The sequence below is a fragment of the Procambarus clarkii genome, chromosome 62 (genome assembly GCF_040958095.1).
Source record: "Procambarus clarkii isolate CNS0578487 chromosome 62, FALCON_Pclarkii_2.0, whole genome shotgun sequence".
Taxonomy (NCBI): Eukaryota; Metazoa; Arthropoda; class Malacostraca; order Decapoda; family Cambaridae; genus Procambarus; species Procambarus clarkii.
In genome coordinates, this window is record NC_091211.1 from 20,126,802 (window position 1) to 20,149,301 (window position 22,500).

The window sequence follows — 22,500 nt, forward strand, 5'->3', positions numbered from 1 at the left end:
TATTACTTAACCTATACCTATAATAGGTACAATTATTACTTAACCTATACCTATAATAGGTTAAGTAATAATTGTAATTACGAAGCAATAAGATGCTTATCTTAACATACTAAGAAGGTTAGGTAAGGTCGGTGTTTTCTATGAAGCTTTTCAAGGTATACTAGTATGTTTAGTATGTCACATATGCACGTATTTAATAAGTCAATATTGACTATACGAAAGTGCGAGAACGGGTTGCTATTCTTATAGGGTTTGGAATGTGTGTTTTCCAGAGAATTTCTCTCTGGAATGTGTGGGTTTTTTGCGTAACTTTCTCTCTGGAATGTGTCTTTTTGCGTAACTTTCTCTCTGGAATGTGTCTTTTTGCGTAACTTTCTCTCTGGAATGTGTCTTTCTGCGTAACTTTCTCTCTGGAATGTGTCTTTTTGCGTAACTTTCTCTCTGGAATGTGTCTTTTTGCGTAACTTTCTCTCTGGAATGTGTCTTTTTGCGTAACTTTCTCTCTGGAATGTGTCTTTTTGCGTAACTTTCTCTCTGGAATGTGTCTTTCTGCGTAACTTTCTCTCAGGGAAGGTGTCTTTTTGCGTAACTTTCTCTCAGGGAAGGTGTCTTTCTGCGTAACTTTCTCTCAGGGAAGGTGTCTTTCTGCGTAACTTTCGTAACTTTTGCGTTACGTAACTTCTTCGCGTAACTCTCAGGAACGTTTCTTAGGAATGCGTATATTTTTTGTACGTAACTTGTGGGGTGTGTGGGGGGGGGGGTGCGTACTAAGGCTCACTAGTGGGGGACTGGAGCGTATTTGAGCGTATGTGTGGTCTAACCCCATCCCCCCCTATCCCCCCTATCCTCCAGGTCATCGTCCTCTGCCGCGCGTGATCCTGCGGAATAGGGGGGGGGGGGGGGGAAGGTGGATAGATGAAAGAAGGGGAAAGGAAAAATAGAAAGAATTGGAGTAAGGAGGGGAGGATTTTTGGTCGGGTAGAAGGACTCTTGATATCCTCTCCAGGTATGCTTCAGGTGTATGTATTTATATATATAATAAGGCATATGGGATGAATTAATTTTGTGTGTACTCACCTAATTGTGCTTGCGGGGGTTGAGCTCTGGCTCTTTGGTCCCGCATCTCAACCGTCAATCAACTGGTGTACAGATTCCTGAGCCTACTGGTGTGTGTGTGTGTGTGTGTGTGTGTGTGTGTGTGTGTGTGTGTGTGTGTGTGTGTGTGTGTGTGTGTGTGTGTGTGTGTGTGTGTGCGCGCGCGCATGCCCGTATTGCCAGATTAATAAGTAGTTCAATGCAGAATCAATTAGACTTTTGCTCTTGTTCGTGTAAGAAAAGCAGCGTTGGGAGAGTGGCAATGGGTAGGGGTTAAGGTATGGGATAGGGGAGGTGGATAGTGCTTGAGGTGGGGAGGGATAGGTAGGTGAGAGGAGGGAGAGGTGAGGGAGGGAGAGGTGAGGGAGGGATAGGTGAGGGAAGGGAGAGGTGAGAGAGCCATGGGAGCTGGAGGTGGTCGTGAAGCCTCAGAGAGAGATAGTGAGGAGGAGAGACAAGCAAATGGTGATAGATGACCGCCAGATGTGATGATACACTGATGAAGATGGAATTGAAAGATAGGGAAAGAAACGAGAGAGAGTGTGTGTGTGTGTGTATGTGAATACATGTGTGTATGTGTGTGTGTGTGTGTATGTGTGTGTGTGTGTGTATGTGTGTGTGTGTATGTGAATACATGTGTGTGTGTGTGTATGTGAATACATGTGAGTGTGTGTGTGTGTATGTGAATACATGTGTGTATGTGTGTGTGTGTGTGTGTATGTGTGTGTTGACCAGACCACACACTAGAAGGTGAAGGGACGACGACGTTTCGGTCCGTCCTGGACCATTCTCAAGTCGATTGTGTGTGTGTTTATATGTGAATACATGTATATGTAAATACATATGTGTGATCTTAGCTAACAGGTTGAAAATGGTAGATTCCTCACTGCATTTGATGGCAGATCTCATCTTTATCCTCATGGATATAAGGACCTAATCCCAGCAAATCCAATTCCGTGGATCCCACGTCTTGGAAACGTCACCTGGTGATGCGTTGCTGAAATACGACGTACGATCCAATCGTACAATCCGTCGTCACACGTCGCCAGTGATTGGAGGAGTTGTGGATCATCGCAAATGGGTTGTTAACGTTCCTGGAAGATTATCTTGAGAGCCACTGTCTAGTCCATTGTCTTTTCTATCAATAAATCCCTAGAACTAGTTTCAATCTTCTGTTGTGAATGATATTACATCTTCGGATTACGGGGCTATTCATGCCCGTGCCACCGCCTGGGTGGCCTAATCTTTATCAATCACCAATCACGTGTCCATCATACAGTGTCCCCCCCTCTACTTGGTCCACCTTAAGCAACAGAAGACCTCTTGGGCGTGACGCCTTAGGTTTCTTTATGAGTTGCTTGCGGTGTAAATTTACGACTCTACCAACGTTGCTACAACTTATTTCCCCAATTTGCAACCCAAGCTTTGTGTTAAGGAAGTTAGCGGTGGCGCATATGTTGTGTATACCTTGAGGTGCTTCCGGGGCTTAGCGTCCCCGCGGCCCGGTCGTCGACCAGGCCTCCATTGCATTGCAATCTTCTATTGCAATGCTATTTATTATTGCTATCTTCAGCAATATCGAGTTTATTGCTATCTTAAGCCCTCGTGTGCTAGTGTGGGTAGCTTGCCGCCATGCTTCAGGAGTGGTTGTTGTGGTGGGGCTGGTTGTGGTGGGGCTGGTTGTGGTGGGGATGGTTGTGGTTTCTTTCACCCTGATGCTCGTGTTCACCTAGCAGTAAATAGGTACCTGGGAGTTAGACAGCTGCTACGGGCTGCTGCTTCCTGGGGATGTGTAACAAAAAAGGAGACCTGGTCAAGGACCGGGCCGCTGGGACGCTAAGCCCCGAAAGCATCTCAAGATAACATACTTCCCGATGCCTTAACTTCTGTGAGAACTTTTCAAGTTCAGCGACATTTAGTTATCTTTGCTGTGAGGACTGTGAAGGGGGTGAGACAATCAGTTGGGAGCCGTGAGGAGGATTCGAACCTGTGGTCTGGGTATACTCCCAAGCACACGCCTTAGACCACTGCGCCACGACATGACTGTGACGCGTTGCAGACCTTCCATGTTTACACTGTTGTCTCTGATTCTCTTTTGACTCCCTTGATTTTTCAAGGGTATCAGGGTTGTATTTTGATACAGCATTGTATACAGCATTGTATACAGCATTGTATACAGCATTGTATATAGCATTTTCTTCCATGTATCTCACTCTAGTATGCTATACATTGCATTACATTTTAACGTGATCCTCAAAGTGGTTTTGATGCGTGAATGAGTTTCCTCTTGTCTCTTTTAGGTTAGGTTAGGTTAGGCTAGGCTAGGCTAGGCTAGGTGAGGTTAGGCTAGGCTAGGCTAGGCTAGGCTAGGCTAGGCTAGGTGAGGTGAGGTTAGGTTAGGCTAGGCTAGGCTAGGTGAGGTGAGGTGAGGCTAGGCTAGGCTAGGCTAGGCTAGGCTAGGCTAGGTGAGGTGAGGTGAGGTTAGGTTAGGCTAGGCTAGGCTAGGTGAGGTGAGGTGAGGCTAGGCTAGGCTAGGTGAGGTGAGGTTAGGTGAGGTTGGGTTGGGTAATTTAAATGTTTGTATTTGATGTATCGGGTCCTCATTACTCAGTAATTGGCCATTACTCATGTAATCTGATATTGTAATTTCCTACTGGTGATACACCAACCAAGAGAACCCTACTGGGTTGTATAATACAACCAGTAAACACGAGATTTCGGACACATACACAGCCCCGCTCCTGTGGCAGGTAAATCCACTACGGGCTCACCATAGCCCGTGCTACTTGCAACTTTTGTTCTGAGTAGCTGAATCTAAAACAACAACAAGATTTCACCCGATATAAGCCTGGAGAAATTAACATGTGTATTAATGTAATATTTTAGTAACATCAGGTTACAATGTTAAACCTTGCTACTAATCTTATAATACACTGAACTGCGGCTGTGGGTGTCGGTCGTATATCTTGTATATTATCTTTAAGCGGAGGCTATACACCCAGTCAGGTGTATAGCCTCGTAAGTCTGGTGTGTATAGCCTCGTAAGTCTGGTGTGTATAGCCTCGTACGTCTGGTGTGTATAGCCTCGTACGTCTGGTGTGTATAGCCTCGTAAGTCTGGTGTGTATAGCCTCGTAAGTCTGGTGTGTATAGCCTCGTAAGTCTGGTGTGTATAGCCTCGAAAGTCTGGTGTGTATAGCCTCGTAAGTCTGGTGTGTATAGCCTCGTAAGTCTGGTGTGTATAGCCTCGTAAGTCTGGTGTGTATAGCCTCGTAAGTCTGGTGTGTATAGCCTCGTAAGTCTGGTGTGTATAGCCTCGTAAGTCTGGTGTGTATAGCCTCGTAAGTCTGGTGTGTATAGCCTCGTAAGTCTGGTGTGTATAGCCTCGTATACACGTATATACATCATTGCCTGTGTATATTTACGTAATGGTGTATTTGGTTTCATTTTACGCTCCGTTCTAAACCTTCGGATCCTAGTTTAATACTCTACTTTTTTGTATTGTTCGGTGATTAATTCAAGTCAAATTTTGTCCAATTAACTTATCAAACCGCATGTGTCAATGCGGAACTTTATCGCTATCTAATGCCTTTGGAAATATCTTAGCGATTAAAAGGGATATCTTACCATTTGTGTACTTAAAATAAGTAGAAATATGTGGATTGTTTGAGAAAGATTACCAAGAGACTTGAGTAAGATTTGTATCGTGTTAGTAAAGTGCTTCAGGAGAGTAATTAAGCACACAGGTGCTTGATTAATCCCTAGCAAGTACACAGGTAATCCCTAACAAGCACACAGGTAATCCCTGGCTAGCACACAGGTAATCCCTGGCTAGCACACAGGTAATTCCTGGCTAGCACACAGGTAATCCCTGGCTAGCACACAGGTAATCCCTGGCTAGCACACAGGTAATCCCTGGCTAGCACACAGGTAATCCCTGGCTAGCACACAGGTAATCCCTGGCTAGCACACAGGTAATCCCTGGCTAGCACACAGGTAATCCCTGGCTAGCACACAGGTAATCCCTGGCTATGGTGAGCCCGTAGTGGACTTACCTGGCACAGGAGCGGGGCTGTAACAAGTAGCACGGGCTATGGTGAGCCCGTAGTGGACTTACCTGGCACAGGAGCGGGGCTGTAACAAGTAGCACGGGCTATGGTGAGCCCGTAGTGGACTTACCTGGCACAGGAGCGGGGCTGTAACAAGTAGCACGGGCTATGGTGAGCCCGTAGTGGACTTACCTGGCACAGGAGCGGGGCTGTAACAAGTAGCACGGACTATGGTGAGCCCGTAGTGGACTTACCTGGCACAGGAGCGGGCCTGTAACAAGTAGCACGGGCTATGGTGAGCCCGTAGTGGACTTACCTGGCACAGGAGCGGGGCTGTAACAAGTAGCACGGACTATGGTGAGCCCGCAGTGGACTTACCTGGCACAGGAGCGGGCCTGTAACAAGTAGCACGGACTATGGTGAGCCCGTAGTGGACTTACCTGGCACAGGAGCGGGGCTGTAACTTGTATGAATTAGAGCCTCCTGTGGTGGGTTTAATACCTGGAGAGGCATGACCTCCAGGGAAGGGCAGGGACCCAACTGGAGGGTGTGGTGGAGCCACCAGGAAGGAGGTGTTTGGGGGGAGTCGTAATTATTACAACAGGATCAAAAAACATTGAGGACTCATCAGCTAAAGCAAAAAAAAACAGTCAGAAAAACTGAGGAAAAACGGAACATACAGCTACACTTATACAAGGCTCTAGGCCGGCTGTGATGGGGGAAATAGCCTCGCCTACCATCGTCTTTTGTACGGTCACTGATGGTCAAGTGGGTAAGGTACCAGGTACCCCATCAGCTTTTGACCGGTCGTGATGGTCGAGTGGATTAAGGTGTCCTGTACACACCAGTTGCAATGTGCTTCTGGCAGTATGGGTTCGAGTCACTTCTGGGGTGTGAGCTTTCAGTTGCATATAGTCCTGGGGACCATTCAGACTTGTTCGAATATATATATATATATATATATATATATATATATATATATATATATATATATATATATATATATATATATATATATATATATATATATATATATATATATGTCGTACCTAGTAGCCAGAACGCACTTGTCAGCCTACTATGCAAGGCCCGATTTGCCTAATAAGCCAAGTTTTCATGAAATAATTGTTTTTCGACTACCTAACCTACCTAACCTAACCTAACCTAACTTTTTCGGCTACCTAACCTAACCTAACCTATAAAGATAGGTTAGGTTAGGTTAGGTAGGGTCGGTTAGGTTCGGTCATATATCTACGTTAATTTTAACTCCAATAAAAAAAAATTGACCTCATACATAATGAAATGGGTAGCTTTATCATTTCATAAGAAAAAAATTAGAGAAAATATAATAATTCAGGGAAACTTGGCTTATTAGGCAAATCGGGCCTTGCATAGTAGGCTGAGTACGACGTTCTGGCTACTAGGTACGACATATATATATATATATATATATATATATATATATATATATATATATATATATATATATATATATATATATATATATATATATATATAATGTGGGGTGGTGTTGCAAGCAGGGGGTCCGTGCAAGACTTATGCTAGGGTGTGTGTGTGTATTTATTATTTGTGTTTGCAGGATCGAGCTCTAGCTCTTTGACCCCAACCATTATATGTCATTACATTAGACAACCGCTGGTTGTGTGTGTGTGTGTGTGTGTGTGTGTGTGTGTGTGTGTGTGTGTGTGTGTGTGTGTGTGTGTGTGTGTGTGTGTGTGTGTGTGTGTGTATGTGTGTGTGTGTGCGCGTGTGTGTGTGTGTGTGTGCGTGTGTGTGTGTGTTATCATTTGCATCTGTAAAGTGTATTTGTGTACTAATATGACTGTGCAAGTGTGCCCGCGCGCGCGTGCGGGTGTATTCGCCCCTTTGTGAATGCATATTTGTGCAGGTGCACGGTAAGGGGGAGGAGGGGGGCTGGGGGAGAGGGGGGAGGAAGCAAGCAGTAGGAGACTCTCCCCCTTTCCCTCCCCCCTCCTCCTCTCACCAGCCACCTGCTCTGGCGTCCCCCTCCCTGGGGAAGGGAGGAGGGGTAGGGGTAGGGAAGGTGGGGTAGAGTGGGGGGTGGGGGGAGGAAACTCGTGTGAAATTGAGCAAAGACAGAGAGGGTTGAGGCGAGCGTGAGAACATTTCCACCAAGATTCCCACGCTGAGTGTTGCCACATGTGGCGCTCTGCATGCCTCTGCTCAGCAATAATTACCCCTAAACCCCCCCTAACCCCCTTTGTTTACCCTTAATTTAACCATATATCCCCCTTCCCCCCACCCCCCTAGTTAAGACAACCTTGTGAGATGGGCCAAGAGTAGTTCTGGTGTAGGGGGGGGGGGGTAGTTCTTGAGGAGTAAACATGTCAACAGTGTAATTCCGAGCAATTAGCAGGTCTAGGAGAGGTCTTTCTCAACGCCTTGGTAGGAAGTGTCGCTGCCTCGTCAGTGTCCATGGTTGGCACGATGGGGGGGGGGAGGTGGGGGTGAGGGGGAGGAGTGGGGGAAGAGTTGGGGGGATGGGTAGGGGGTAAGCCAGTCATCTAAGGCTCTCACACCCAAGGTGTACTACTTCCTCCGTAACGTACTGGAGCGAAAGATATGGAAGAAAATGTAGAATAGAATCAGTGAAGAGCAGAGGTGCCATAGGCACAATCAGAGAACACTGTATAAACATCAGAGGTCCAGTGAAGAGCAGGGGTGCCATAGGCACAATCAGAGAACACTGTATAAACATCAGAGGTCCAGTGAAGAGCACAGGTGCCATAGGCACAATCAGAGAACACTGTATAAACATCAGAGGTCCAGTGAAGAGCAGGGGTGCCATAGGCACAATCAGAGAACACTGTATAAACATCAGAGGTCCAGTGAAGAGCAGGGGTGCCATAGGCACAATCAGAGAACACTGTATAAACATCAGAGGTCCGCGGTTGTTCAACGTCCTCCCAGCGAGCATAAGAAATATTGCCGGAACGAAGGTGGATGTATTCAAGAGGCACTTGGATAGGTTCTTGCAAGAAGTGCCGGACCAACCGGGTTGAAGTAGACATGTGGGCCTGCGGGCCGCTCTACGCAACAGCCTGGTGGACCAAGCTCTCACAAGTCTAGCCTGGCCTCGGGCCGAGCTTGGGGAGTAGAACTCTCAGAACCCGCTTTTTGTATGCTCCAGGTATATATATATATATATATATATATATATATATATATATATATATATATATATATATATATATATATATATATATATATATATACATATATATATATATATATATATATATATATATATATATATATATATATATGCCTCTGTACCCCTCCCAGGGGCATCTGTAACCTCCCAGGGGCATCTGTAACCTCCCAGGGACGTCTGTAACCTCCCAGGGACGTCTGTAACCTCCCAGGGACGTCTGTAACCTCCTAGGGACGTCTGTTCCCTCCTAGGGGCATCTGTACCCTCCCAGGGACGTCTGTAACCTCCCAGGGACGTCTGTAACCTCCCAGGGGCATCTGTACCCTCCCAGGGACGTCTGTAACCTCCCAGGGACGTCTGTTCCCTCCTAGGGGCATCTGTACCCTCCCAGGGACGTCTGTAATCTCCCAGTGACGTCTGTAACCTCCCAGTGACGTCTGTACCCTCCCAGAGGCCTCTGTACTCTCCCAGGGGCATCTGTACCTTCCCAGGGACGTCTGTACCCTCCCAGGGACGTCTGTACCCTCCCAGGGACGTCTGTACCCTCCCAGGGACGTCTGTACCCTCCCAGGGACGTCTGTACCCTTCCAGGGACGTCTGTATCCTCCCAGGGACGTCTGTATCCTCCCAGGGACGTCTGTATCCTCCCAGGGACGTCTGTACCCTCCCAGGGACGTCTGTACCCTCCCAGGGACGTCTGTACCCTCCCAGGGACGTCTGTACCCTCCCAGGGACGTCTGTACCCTCCCAGGGACGTCTGTACCCTCCCAGGGACGTCTGTACCCTCCCAGGGGCGTCTGTACCCTCCCAGGGACGTCTGTACCCTCCCAGGGGCATCTGTACCCTGGGAGGGTAGGTGTCTCCATGGTAACCGCTGAGGACTCTTGATTCACCAATTAAGTTCAGTCGGGTTACAGGGTGTAGTGTGTCACAGATCTATATAAACCATAAGTTGTGGTAGAGAGTGATGGGGGGGGGGGAATGAGGGGGGACGGGGGAGCCTCTGCTTCCCGTCGTGGGGGTTTAAACCCCTCTCACCCCCCCCCCTAACCCCCTCACCCCCCCCCCCATGAGTGTGGGAACCTCATACTTTGTCTCGTCAATTGTGCAACTTGTTAACTTGTCAGACTTTCCTGCCGCGTCCTCACCTATCCCCCCCCCTCCCCTGGGTGGTGGGGGATAGGTGGCGCCCCTGTGTGTGTGTGTTTCCCTGTGTAGGAGAGCTCGTAGGTGGGTGGTGCAGGTGGGGGAGTGTAGGGGGGGGGTGGTGATTGGTTGGTGGCAACCCCCGTGGGAACACCTGTGGGTCAGGTGTCAGAACTTGCAAGGTGTGTGTGTGTGTGGGGGGGGGTGTATGTGTGTGTGTGTGGGTGGGTGTATGTGTGGGTGTAGGTGTGTGTGTGTGTGTGGGGGGGTGTATGTGTGTGTGTGGGGGGGGTGTATGTGTGGGTGTAGGTGTGTGTGTGTGTGTGTGGGGGGGTGTATGTGTGGGTGTAGGTGTGTGTGTGTGGGGGGGGGTGTATGTGTTTGTGTGTGGGGGGGTGTATGTGTGGGTGTAGGTGTGTGTGTGTGTGTGTGTGTGTTATTCACTTGGATCATCGTGGATTCGAACTTGGGCCCTCAAAAGTGCTAGGCTGCCGCACTTTTACCTATAACTGCTACCCAACTGAGACTTTAAAAAGCTGAAAAAATACGAGGCCGTCAGGTCGAATCTTCCGGTGATCCAGATTATGGAAATGTTGGGACCCCACACCATTGTGGGGGGCAGTGACCCCCCCCCCACCACACGTGAGGGCTGAACCCCCCCCCCCCCCTACACACACACACAGTTCCCACAGGACTCACCTGGCTCCAAGCCGGGCTTAGGGTAAGGAAACTCTCGTTACTGACTACAGGTAAACTACAGGTAATGTGGCTCTTCTGAGCTAGAATAATGTCACGGCTTTTGTTACTGATGTTACCCCACCTTTTATACCCCTGGCACCCCCCCCCCCCCTCTTTTCCAGGAGTGTAAGGAATCTTGCAAGTCTGCCAGTTCGGATCTTTATTGAGAGTCAAGGAAGATAAGGAGTTTAGCATTTGTGTGGCTGAAGACAAACTCAGATGTAGTTGGCTGTTCGAGCCCCGGTGGCGGTGGAGGGGGTTCCAATTCTCCATTCCAGTCTGTTCTGGATCATTCTTTCCCCTGCCGTGGCTGTGCTGGACCACGGTACAGGCTGGAGTTTGTCCCGCTTCTGGTGTAGGGGACAATGATGTCATGTCCCTGCCGTCAACATGGAGGCTCACGGTACAAGGTGGATTTGACTATGCTTCTATTTCTCTGTTCTTCCTGGTCGTGTGGGGTAAGTTGCTGTACGACGGTAGCGTATGGCGAGGCTGTGGCGGTCCGCAAGATGGTTCGATGGTTTCTGCAGCCTCGGTGCCTTCGGCTAGGCCTCTAGGAGCCTGAGGACCTCCAAGCCGGCGCTGTAGTCCTCTTCCTAGTGGGTCTTCCTGTATGATAGGGGTGACGGGCGGTGGATCAGTTCAACTCGAGCTCACTGGAGATTGTGAAGCTATTCGTGTGTTATTGCGCTGAGGCTGCTGGCACGAACCCCTAAAGGTGTAATCCACTTTGTTCTCTTACATCATAATAGTATGGCTGATTCATCAGCTGAGTCACGGAGTCATGGAGAGGCAATATGAGATGAATTCCGCGCGTCATGCATTCTGACTGTCAGTAATGATTGGATTGTACCTGTGTCTGGCGTCAGACACAGGTGCAATCCTAGTTTTGGAAGGTAAGAGCAACTAGGAGTGATAGACAGTCACCTGCAATGAATAGGGGTCGAGTTTAAGGGGACGAATAGGTTCTAGAGCAAGGTGCATTGTGAAAAATAACTTCCTAGAAGGTAGAAGATGGATGAATATTGTGTGGCCTACCTTACCTTGAGGTTACCTTGAGGTGCTTCCAGGGCTTAGCGTCCCCGCGGCCCAGTCGTCGACCAGGTCTCCTGGTTGCTGGACTGATCAACCAGGCTGGCCTCACCTAGAAGGAACCATCGTTGTGCGTCACCAGGAAGGAACTTCCGGCTGCTGTGGTGGTTAGTAAAATGAGGGATGGAGGCAGACAGGAAGGGAGGGAGATGTAGGAGCTGTGAGGAGAGGGAGGGATGGAGGGAGGCAAGGTAGGAACAGGGGTGGGTGGGGGCTTGGTTAGTGTCCGGAACACGACAATACCCTCTCGTGTGGCCGCTTGAAGGACCGGCCCCCATATTTCAGGTGACTTCCTATCACTCCTAGTTGCTCTTACCTTTATATTCCCCTCATTCTCTGGGTTCAAGTGGGACTCACGAGTGACTTGCCTCATAGCTACTCCTCCAGTCCCGTCCCGCTTCAAGAGGACCAAATCTAACCAGAGAAGAACGGAAGGTGGTCCATGACTTCGTAAGCCTGTTTCCGGTTGGTTGAGGCCGTGGCGGCGCCTGGCCAATAGCGTGAGGCTGTCAGGCTGTAGTATAGTTTGAGAGGACAGCCTGTCACGGGTGAGGGGCGTACTCACCTAGGTGTGCTTGCAGGGGTTGAGCTCTGGCTCTTTGGTCCCGCCTCACCGAGACCATTGTGTGGCGGGTTGGGGTTGTGATGAGTGCGGGGGGGGGGGGGGGGACTTGGTTGCCGCTTGAGTGCCACTTGTCATAGTCTTTATTGTCTTTAGGTTATGGTATTTGAGTGCCTCCTCCTCTACTACCTCCTCCTTCACCTTCTCCTTCTTCTCCTCCTCCTCTCCTCCTCTCCTACCACCTCCGCTCTCCTCCTCCACAAGGTTGGAAGAGAGATGGAAGAGATTGGCTGATCATAGCTGGGCAAGACGGAAGGGAAGAGCAGTAAGCTCTTCCACAAGCAGTAAGCTCTTCCACAAGCAGTAAGCTCTTCCACAAGCAGTAAGCTCTTCCACAAGCAGTAAGGTGCTAGCCCAAGGTGGGAGAGGCAGCCCTCCACCACCTCTCCCACCACCAAGTACCCCCAATGGTCCAGTCATTACACTAGCCAACCGGAAACTAAAAGCTGGGGCCCAAGAGCTGAAGCCCATTCCCGGTAAACACATCGCTAAGTACGGTACGTGGAGGTAAGCACATGCCATCCTGTGAGCGAGTTCTACACAACCCTGTACAACTAAACTGTTGTTGTTGATGCAACTAATCTGAAGCCTCAGGCATGCCCCCTCCGGGCTCGGGTTACCCTGCAAAGCCAGCACTGGGTAATGAAGGTCCTGCCACTCCTGGGGTCAGGATTCCTCAAGCATGTCCACTAGCGAAACCTGTGCATCTTTTCTCTATTATGGCGACTTTACCAGCGTTTATTAAACAAGTAAATTCAGTAGAATATCTGGTTGCAATTCTTTTACCATGTCATAGCTCAGTCGATTAAGGCAGCGTCTGGGATGCTCTCGGACGTAGGTTCGAATCCTCGGCACGGCCCTTGTGGATTTGTTCATTTATTAAACAGTTTGCGTCCTTCACAACTTCACAACCCAAGGTTATTATTGTTATAAACAATCTCACAGCGATCTTAAATAACTAAGTCGCTGTGATTCAAGAAAGATGTACAGGTTTCGTAAGGTGACTCAAGTAGTTAATGAATGCTACCTGAGGTGCTCGCACACCAGGAGCCAGATTCACGAAAGCACTTACGCAAGCACTTACAAACCTGTACATCTTTTCTCAATCTTTGGCGGCTTTGTTTACAATTATTAAACAGTTAATGAGCTCCGAAGCACCAGGAGGCTGTTTATAACAATAACAACAGTTGTTTGGCAAGTTTTCATGCTTGTAAACTGTTTAATAAATGTAACCAAAGCCGTCAAAGATTGAGGAAAGATGTACACGTTTGTAAGTGCTTTCGTAACTGCTTCCTGAATCTGGCCCCAGGTGTTCATAAGTGCTTGCGTAACTGCTTCGTGAATCTGACCCCTGTATTCGTAAGTGCTTGCGTAACTGCTTCGTGAATCTAGCCCCCTGTGTTCGTAAGTGCTTGCGTAACTGCTTCCTGAAACTGGCCCCCTGTGTTCGTAAGTGCTTGCCTACCTGCTTCCTGAATCTGGCCCCAGATCAGCCGCCATATTGCTAACATTCTTCCCGTTACGACCACGTCCTTGATAGCCTCGTTATCTTCCAAACCACTCCAGCGTAACGCCTAAGCGACCATTACGTGACAGTCTTACGGTAGCATTTTCCCCTATTAAGACATAAGAGGCGCATGGCGTAATTTATTAATTTAGGCGGTTTTGATGGAGGGAGAGAGCGACCCGAGCGCCATAAGCGGGAAGACCCACAAGCGTCGACAACAGCTGACCACTGTCAGCTGTTGTCGGAGGAATCTGATCCTTCTGGTAGTAGGATTCGTTCATTTCCTGATGGGATTAACTCCCCCGCCACAGCTTGGCGGCAAAAGACACATCAAACACTTTATGTAGCATACATAAATCTGTGTATCTATGTATTTTACGTATGTAGCCGAGCGGACAGCACGCTGGACTTATGATCCTGTGGTCCTGGGTTCGATCCCAGGCGCCGGCGAGAAACAATGGGCATAGTTTCTTTCACCCTATGCCCCTGTTACCTAGCAGTAAAATAGGTACCTGGGTGTTAGTCAACTGTCACGGGCTGCTTCCTGGGGGTGGAGGCCTGGTCGAGGACCGGGCCGCGGGGACACTAAAAAGCCCCGAAATCATCTCAAGATAACCTCAAGATAGGCTAAGCGTATGTAGCTTAGCCTAGCATTTTAAAAGCACTATACAATCACCTTCTGTGGTTGATTGTTCAATAAATCCCTGAACTGTGTGTTTGACAAATCTCTCACCCTGTCCATGGAGGACAGAAGAAAATGTATATATGCTGGTTAGCATTGTAAATGTCTGGCCACGTCTGTGGTAGAAAATAATAATAATAATAAACAGCTTGGCGCTTCCTGCTGATAGTTCCCTCTCAGCTGCATTGACAGTCTAAGACAACTGTGCCCAACTGTTACGACTGTCTTCTCGTTCTTCTGCTGTAATGAGGCTCTTGGCCTGATTTTTGCTGTTGTGTATTTGTTGGGTTTCATTTGTCGTTCGTGGGGATTGGGCTCTAGTTCTTGGGCTCTGCCTTGTAGCTTAAGGACGTCTGGTGTGCGCGTACTCGCGTTGATTTATTCAATATGGATGTTCTTCCAGGGTTGAGTATTAGCTCATTAGCCCCGCCTTTCCTTGACCTGGGCAGGTAGTGCATTGACTTCTATTTCTCGAGCTTATCCATATATTTCCTTTTGAAATTACTTAAGAGTAATAATATGTATAAATATATGTACTGTTGTTATATTGCATTGAAAATATATTCTCTATGATATCGTAGACAACTGGATAAGGGAGTACCTAAGCAGCAGAAGACAGCGAGTCAGTGTGAGGTCTCGGAGTGGCGAGGCGTCACCAGTGGAGTCCCGCAGGGTTCAGTCCTTGGCCCTATACTGTTTCTGATATATGTAAATGATCTCCCAGAGGGTATAGACTCGTTCCTCTCATTGTTTGCTGATGATGCAAAAATTATGAGGAGGATTAAGGCAGAAGAAGATAGTAGGAGGCTACAAGATGACCTAAACTGAATGAATGGTCCAACAAATGGCTACTAAAGTTCAACCCGAGTAAATGTAAGGTAATGAAACTAGGACGAGGAAATAGGAGGCCAGACACTGGATACCGAATAGGAGATGAAGTCCTTCATGAAACGGAAAGAGAGAAAGATTTAGGAATTTATATCACTTCAAACCTGTCTTCTGAAGTCTACATCAAAAGAATAACATCAGCGGCATATGCGAGGCTGGCTAACATCAGAACTGCCTTCAGGAACCTGTGTAAGGCATCATTCAGAACCTTGTATACCACATATGTAAGACCAATCCTGGAGTATGCGGCCCCAGCATGGAGCCCGTACCTTGTCAAGCACAAGACGATGCTGGAAAACGTTCAGAGGTATGCCACTAGGCTAGTCCCAGAACTAAGAGGCATGAGTTACGAGGAAAGACTGAGGAAACTGCACCTCACGTCGCTGGAAGACAAGACCCCGGAGAGACATGATCACCACATACAAAATTCTCAGGGGAACTGACAGGGATGGTTTATTTAACACGGGTGGTACACGCATAAGGGAACACAGGTGGAAGCTGAGTACCCAAATGAGCCACAGAGATATTAAAATGAACTTTTTCAGTGTCAGAGTAGTTAGTAAACGGAATGCATTAGGCAGTGATGTGGTGGAGGCTGACTCCATACACAGTTTCAAATGTAGATATGATAGAACCCAATAGGCTCAGGAACCTATACACCAGTTGATTGACAGTTGAGAGGCGGGACCAAAGAGCCAGAGCTCAACCCCCGCAAGCACAACTAGCTAAGTACATATGCGACTGTTGAGTAATGTTCTCCTTGAGTGACGTCACACATGAGAGGTGCTGCTCTCTAGCGGCGGGTTCATGCACTGCTCATTCACTCCCAACCACTTGGGCTGGACGGTAGAGCGACGGCCTCGCTTCATGCAGGTCCGCGTTCAATCCCCGACCGTCCAAGTGGTTGGGCACCATTCCCTTCCCCCGTTCCATCCCAAATCCTTATCCTGACCCCTTCCCAGTGCTATATAGTCGTAATGGCTGGGCGTTTTCCCCTGATAATTCCCTTCCTTCTCCACCATGGACTGGGAGGAAGGTTATGTTAACTGGAGTCCTGGACTGTGGACTGGAGTCCTCGACTGTGGACTGGAGTCCTCGACTGTGGACTGGAGTCCTCGACTGTGGACTGGAGTCCTGGACTGTGGACTAGAGTCCTCAACTGTGGACTGGAGTCCTCGACTGTGAACTGGAGTCCTCGACTGTGGACTGGAGTCCTCAACTGTGGACTGGAGTCCTCGACTGTGAACTGGAGTCCTGGACTGTGGACTGGAGTCCATCGTGGCCTCTGGACCTCAACTTTCTCCAAGATCAGTTATTATTGAGGTCGAAGAGTTGTTGATTCCAGAGTAACTTGGCTGTGCTCTGAATTCTTGCATTGATGCGCGATAAACTGCAATTCTATTGAGAATAAATGCATTTTTATGTGCGTTCAGGCCGCTGGTCGAAGGCTGGGAATGCAGGTAGCGGCGTGCTGGGAATACTGGTGGTTATCTTGAGGTTATCTTTAGATGATTTCGGGGCATTAGTGTCCCCGCGGCCCGTTCTTCGACCAGGCCTCCACCCCCAGGAAGCAGCCCGTGACAGCTGACTAACACCCAGGTACCTATTTTACTGCTAGGTAACAGGGGCATAGGGTGAAAGAAACTCTGCCCAATGTTTCTCTCCGGCGCCTGGGATCGAACCCAGGACCACAGGATCACAAGTCCAGTGTGCTGTCCGCTCGGCCGACCGGCTCCATGGTGGTGGTAGTCTCAGCCCAACCGTCTCCGTCCGCGAGATATGGACATCTATGGGTAGTGAGGCTTGAGAAGATACATATTATATGTATGTAAAGGCTCTCAGATTACACATATTCCCAGTAGTTTGCTCTGTGATTGAAAATTCGGCTGGAATGACGGGTCAACAGGATGTGTGTAACTAAGCGTAGTTACAGGATGAGAGCTACGCTCGTGGTGTCCCGTCTTCCCAGCACTCTTTGTCGTACAGAATTATTAGCTGGGGTCTGAGAGCATGAGTCCGGACACAGGGGAACCATCCCGAAATCTGACAAGAGAAGCACTATGGGGGTTTGCCCGAAACGCTATGCGTACTAGTGGCTTTAGGTATTGTATGTACTATCTCTTATCTTTAAATCTATCATTAAGTATGTAACTCAATGTACGTACCTTTACCCGAATAAAAAATCTAAATCTAAAATCTAAATCTAAATCTATGCATTTCAAAGAACCTGTCACCTAAAGCCGACATTATAAAAAAGTCGACATGGGAAGAACTGGCCACCTGCGGCCTGGCCCGCTGGCCACCTGCGGCCTGGCCCGCTGGCCACCTGCTGCCTGGCCCGCTGGCCACCTGCGGCCTGGCCCGCTGGCCACCTGCGGCCTGGCCCGCTGGCCACCTGCGGCCTGGCCCGCTGGCCACCTGCGGCCTGGCCCGCTGGCCACCTGCGGCCTGGCCCGCTGGCCACCTGCGGCCTGGCCCGCTGGCCACCTGCGGCCTGGCCCGCTGGCCACCTGCGGCCTGGCCCGCTGGCCACCTGCGGCCTGGCCCGCTGGCCACCTGCGGCCTGGCCCGCTGGCCACCTGCGGCCTGGCCCGCTGGCCACCTGCGGCCTGGCCCGCTGGCCACCTGCGGCCTAGTGACTGGTGAGCACTATGTGACCGGGTAAGGGGGGGGGGAGGGGGTGCTTCTCTTAACAACCATCACTCATTTGAAGTGCCTGATAAATCAAATATACAGCGTCCCCCCCAGGACCCCCAGCCCCCCCAGGCCCCCCCAGGACCCCCCAGGCCCCCCCCAGGACCCCCCAGGCCCCCCCCAGGCCCCCTAGGACCCCCAGGACCCCCCAGGACCCCCAGCCCCCCCAGGCCCCCCCCAGGACCCCCCAGGCCCCCCCCCAGGACCCCCCAGGCCCCCCCAGGACCCCCCAGGCCCCCCCCCCAGGCCCCCTAGGACCCCCAGGACCCCCCAGGACCCCCAGAACCCCCCCCTGTCAGCTGTAACAACCTTTCTAGTACATGATTACCGTGGACTGTCACCATGGTGGACTGTCACCAGGGTGGACTGTCACCAGGGTGGACTGTCACCAGAGTGGACTGTCACCTGGGTGGACTGTCACCAGAGTGGACTGTCACCAGGGTGGACTGTCACCTGGGTGGACTGACACCAGAGTGGACTGTCACCAGGGTGGACTGTCACCTGGGTGGACTGACACCAGAGTGGACTGTCACCAGGGTGGACTGTCACCAGGGTGGACTGTCACCAGAGTGGACTGTCACCTGGGTGGACTGTCACCAGAGTGGACTGTCACCAGGGTGGACTGTCACCTGGGTGGACTGACACCAGAGTGGACTGTCACCAGAGTGGACTGTCACCAGGGTGGACTGTCACCAGAGTGTACAGTCACCAGAACGGACTGTCACCAGGGTGGACTGTCACCTGGGTGGACTGACACCAGAGTGGACTGTCACCAGAGTGGACTGTCACCAGGGTGGACTGTCACCAGGGTGGACTGTCACCAGAGTGGACTGTCACCAGGGTGGACTGTCACCAGAGTGGACTGTCACCAGAGTGTACAGTCACCAGAATGAACTGTCACCAGAGTGTACAGTCACCAGAACGGACTGTCACCAACATCTGGTGCACAGATACAGCCGCCAACAACAACAGTCTGGTGTATCATACACTACCCACTACAAGCCAGCCTGCGGGCGCCCATGCCCACGTAACAAGGCCATACATCACAAAGAATTAGAGAGATAAATTACACTAAACTGCTTGTAAATGCTAATATGAAAATAAAATAATATAGGTGCTTAACGTGTGGGTATTGTGTGGATGGGGGCCGTCTAGATGAGCTTCATACAGATACATACGTATCATACATACTTCATACATACGTCTAGAGCCTTCATACATACTGTCAAAGATCCATTGGTTGAGCTCCGGTTCTTTGGTCCCGCCTCTCAACCGTCAATTAAACCCACCGTATGGGTTCGAACCCTCGCCACGGCTCTGTGTGGATTTTCTCATTGATTTATCACGATAAATGTGATTTCTCTGTGTTATTAAATTATTCTTTGTGTAATTATTTCTCTGTAATGATATTAAAGAATGATTAAATTTGTTATCTTGAAGTACATATGTTATCCCATGAAAGATATCTATGCAAGTCTTGCTTAACTTTCTTAAGACTTGATAAGATTTAACTGGGATTAAAAATATATGATATATATATATATATATATATATATATATATATATATATATATATATATATATATATATATATATATTCAATACCAATATTTATGGATTGAAATAAACAAGTAATTAATAGCCTCTTATGTTATAATTGGGCGTTTGCCCAAGGCGTAACGATCACCAGCTGTAAATAGGAATTATTAATGACACGATTAACCTCTAATTGGCCAATCAAATAAAAGTGAACATTGCAACTTATTCAAGACAGCAGCAGTCTGAAGACAGGTGCTAGGATACTCTGGGGCTGGATTAAGATACTCTGTGGCTGGATTAAGATAATCTGTGACTGGATTAAGGTACTCTGTGGCTGGATTAAGATACTCTGTGGCTGGATTAGGATACTCTTTGGCTGGATTAAGATACTCTTTGGCTGGATTAAGATACTCTGTGGCTGGAGTAAGATACTCTGTGGCTGGGTTAGGATACTCTGTGGCTGGATTAAGATACTCTGTGGCTGGATTAAGGTACTCTGTGGCTGGATTAAGATACTCTGAGGTTGGATTAAGATACTCTGTGGCTGGATTAAGATAATCTGTGGCTGGATTAAGATACTCTGTGGCTGGAGTAAGATACTCTGTGGCTGGGTTAGGATACTCTGTGGCTGGATTAAGATACTCTGTGGCTGGATTAAGATACTCTGTGCCTGGATTAAGATACTCTGTGCCTGGATTAAGATACTCTGTGGCTGGATTTAGATACTCTGTGGCTGGATTAAGATACTCTGTAGCTGGATTAAGATACTCTGTGGCTGGATTAAGATACTCTGTGGCTGGATTAAGATACTCTGTGGCTAGATTAAGATACTCTGTGACTGGATTAAGATACTCTGTGACTGGATTAAGATACTCTGTGGCTGGATTAAGATACTCTGTGGCTGGATTAAGATACTCTGTGGCTGGATTAAGATACTCTGTGGCTGGATTAAGATACTCTGTGGCTGGATTAAGATACTCTGTGGCTGGATTAAGATACTCTGTGGCTGGATTAAGATACTCTGTGGCTGGATTAAGATACTCTGTGGCTGGATTAAGATACTCTGTGGCTGGATTAAGATACTCTGTGGCTGGATTAAGATACTCTGTGGCTGGATTAAGATACTCTGTGACTGGATTAAGATACTCTGTGACTGGATTAAGATACTCTGTGGCTGGATTAAGATACTCTGTGGCTGGATTAAGATACTCTGTGGCTGGATTAAGATACTCTGTGGCTGGATTAAGATACTCTGTGGCTGGATTAAGATACTCTGTGGCTGGATTAAGATACTCTGTGGCTGGATTAAGATACTCTGTGGCTGGATTAAGATACTCTGTGGCTGGATTAAGATACTCTGTGGCTGGATTAAGATACTCTGTGGCTGGATTAAGATACTCTGTGGCTGGTTTAGCTGCTGGGCTGCTTCCCGGGTGTGTCTGTGTTTGGGGGGGGGGGGGAAAGTAGTTATTAGTTAGTAACAGTTGATTGACAGTTGAGAGGCGGGACCAAAGAGCCAGCGCTCAACCCCGCAAGCACAACTAGGTGAGTACACACACACAAACACACACACACACACACACACACACACACACACACACACACACACACACACACACACACACACACACACACACACACACACACATGCACAAGCACAGTTTTACCTTCAAATAAACGTGTGAACCAAACAACATGCGACAATAGACGCGTGAACCAAACAACATGCGACAATAGACGCGTGAACCAAACAACATGCGACAATAGACGCGTGAACCAAACAACATGCGACAATAAACGCGTGAACCAAACAACATGCGACAATAAACGCGTGAACCAAACAACATCCAACAATAAACGCGTGAACCAAGCCACATGCAACACAGCCCAGGAGCTGAAGCCCGCGGGTGCATCGCCCGATAATTAGTTCAGGTGAAGGAACACACACAAAAATACACCAAAGGAACACGCTCCTTGGTGTTAGGAAACACTTGACAGAGCCCCGTAGAGCCAGGAAACACCTGACAGAGCCCCGTAGAGCCACGAGTTAACCCGAGCACCAGGAAATGGACTCCAGCTCCCGGCCCCCAGCCTGGTGTAATGACTCAAGGGGCAGCCCGTCCTCCAAAAAATGGGGAGGTGAATGTAACAGCCCCCATAAGTGCAATTATGTACTATGTATGACAGTCAGGAAATGTACTTATTTACACTTAGTATTAAAACTGGTACTGTCAATTCGGGGTTGACACAGGACAGGTATATACCATGACTCTACCAGGTGTGTGTGTGTGGGGGGGGGGGGGTGGCCAGGTGTGTGTGGGGGTTAGGGGGGGTGGCCAGGTGTGTGTGGAGAGGGGGGGGTCGCCAGGTGTGTGTGGTGAGGGGTGGGTGGCTGCCAGGTGTGTGTGCGGGGAGTGGTGGGGGTGCTGGCTGCCAGGTGTGTAGTTGGTGGAACTGAGATCAAGTTGGGCAGTATTCACCATCGTGTGTTGAGATCAACCATGGCAACCAACCACGGCAACCAACCATTGCAACTCACCATGGCAACCAACCATGGCAACTCACCATGGCAGCCAACCATTACAACTAACCATGGCAACTCACCACGGCAACCAACCATGGCAACCCACCATGGCAACCAACCATGGCAACCCACCATGGCAACCAACCATGACAACCAACCATGGCAACCATCCATGGCAACTCACCATGGCAGCCAACCATTACAACTAACCATGGCGACTCACCATGGCAACCAACCATGGCAACCCACCATGGCAACCCACCATGACAACTCACCATGGCAACTCACCATGGCAACGCACCATGGCAACCCACCATGACAACTCACCATGGCAACCCACCATGGCAACGCACCATGGCAACTCACCATGGCAACGCACCATGGCAACTCACCATGGTAACCAACAAGGTAAACAAGACAAAAAAACAAATCGCTACATTAGGACAAAGGTGGCTATATTTCTCAGTAGCTCTTCTCCCCCTTTGTTTATTCCTTCCTTCTTCTTCCCATAGTTATTCGTCCCTCCCTCCCTCTCTCTCTGTCTCCTCTTCCATCCACAGGGTGTGGGCGGGGCGTGGGCTGGGGGGGGGGTGTGTGGGTGTGGGCGTAAGTGTGTGTGTTCATGCGTACATATGTGTGCGGCGCTCACGCGCGTGCGTGTGTATAGGCAGGGTCGTGGGGGAGAGAGGGGAGGAGGAGGTAAACTACACACTATTGTGTTGGTGTTGA

The 22,500-nt window shown here is 49.1% G+C and overlaps 2 protein-coding genes across 3 annotated transcripts in view; one reads left to right on the forward strand and one right to left on the reverse strand.

Annotated features, from left to right (window-relative positions):
- Positions 1 to 22,500, forward strand: part of LOC123766495 (ras association domain-containing protein 10) — a 266,095-nt gene that overhangs the window by 162,615 nt on the left and 80,980 nt on the right. The gene's annotated exons all lie outside the window — the stretch shown is intronic.
- The window catches only part of LOC138354344 (uncharacterized), a 3,390-nt gene continuing 316 nt past the window's right edge, over positions 19,427 to 22,500 (reverse strand). The window contains exon 2 of the mRNA XM_069308503.1: positions 19,427 to 20,686. Coding sequence (XP_069164604.1) covers positions 19,427 to 20,686 — 1,260 coding nt within the window. The remainder of the gene's footprint in view (positions 20,687 to 22,500) is intronic.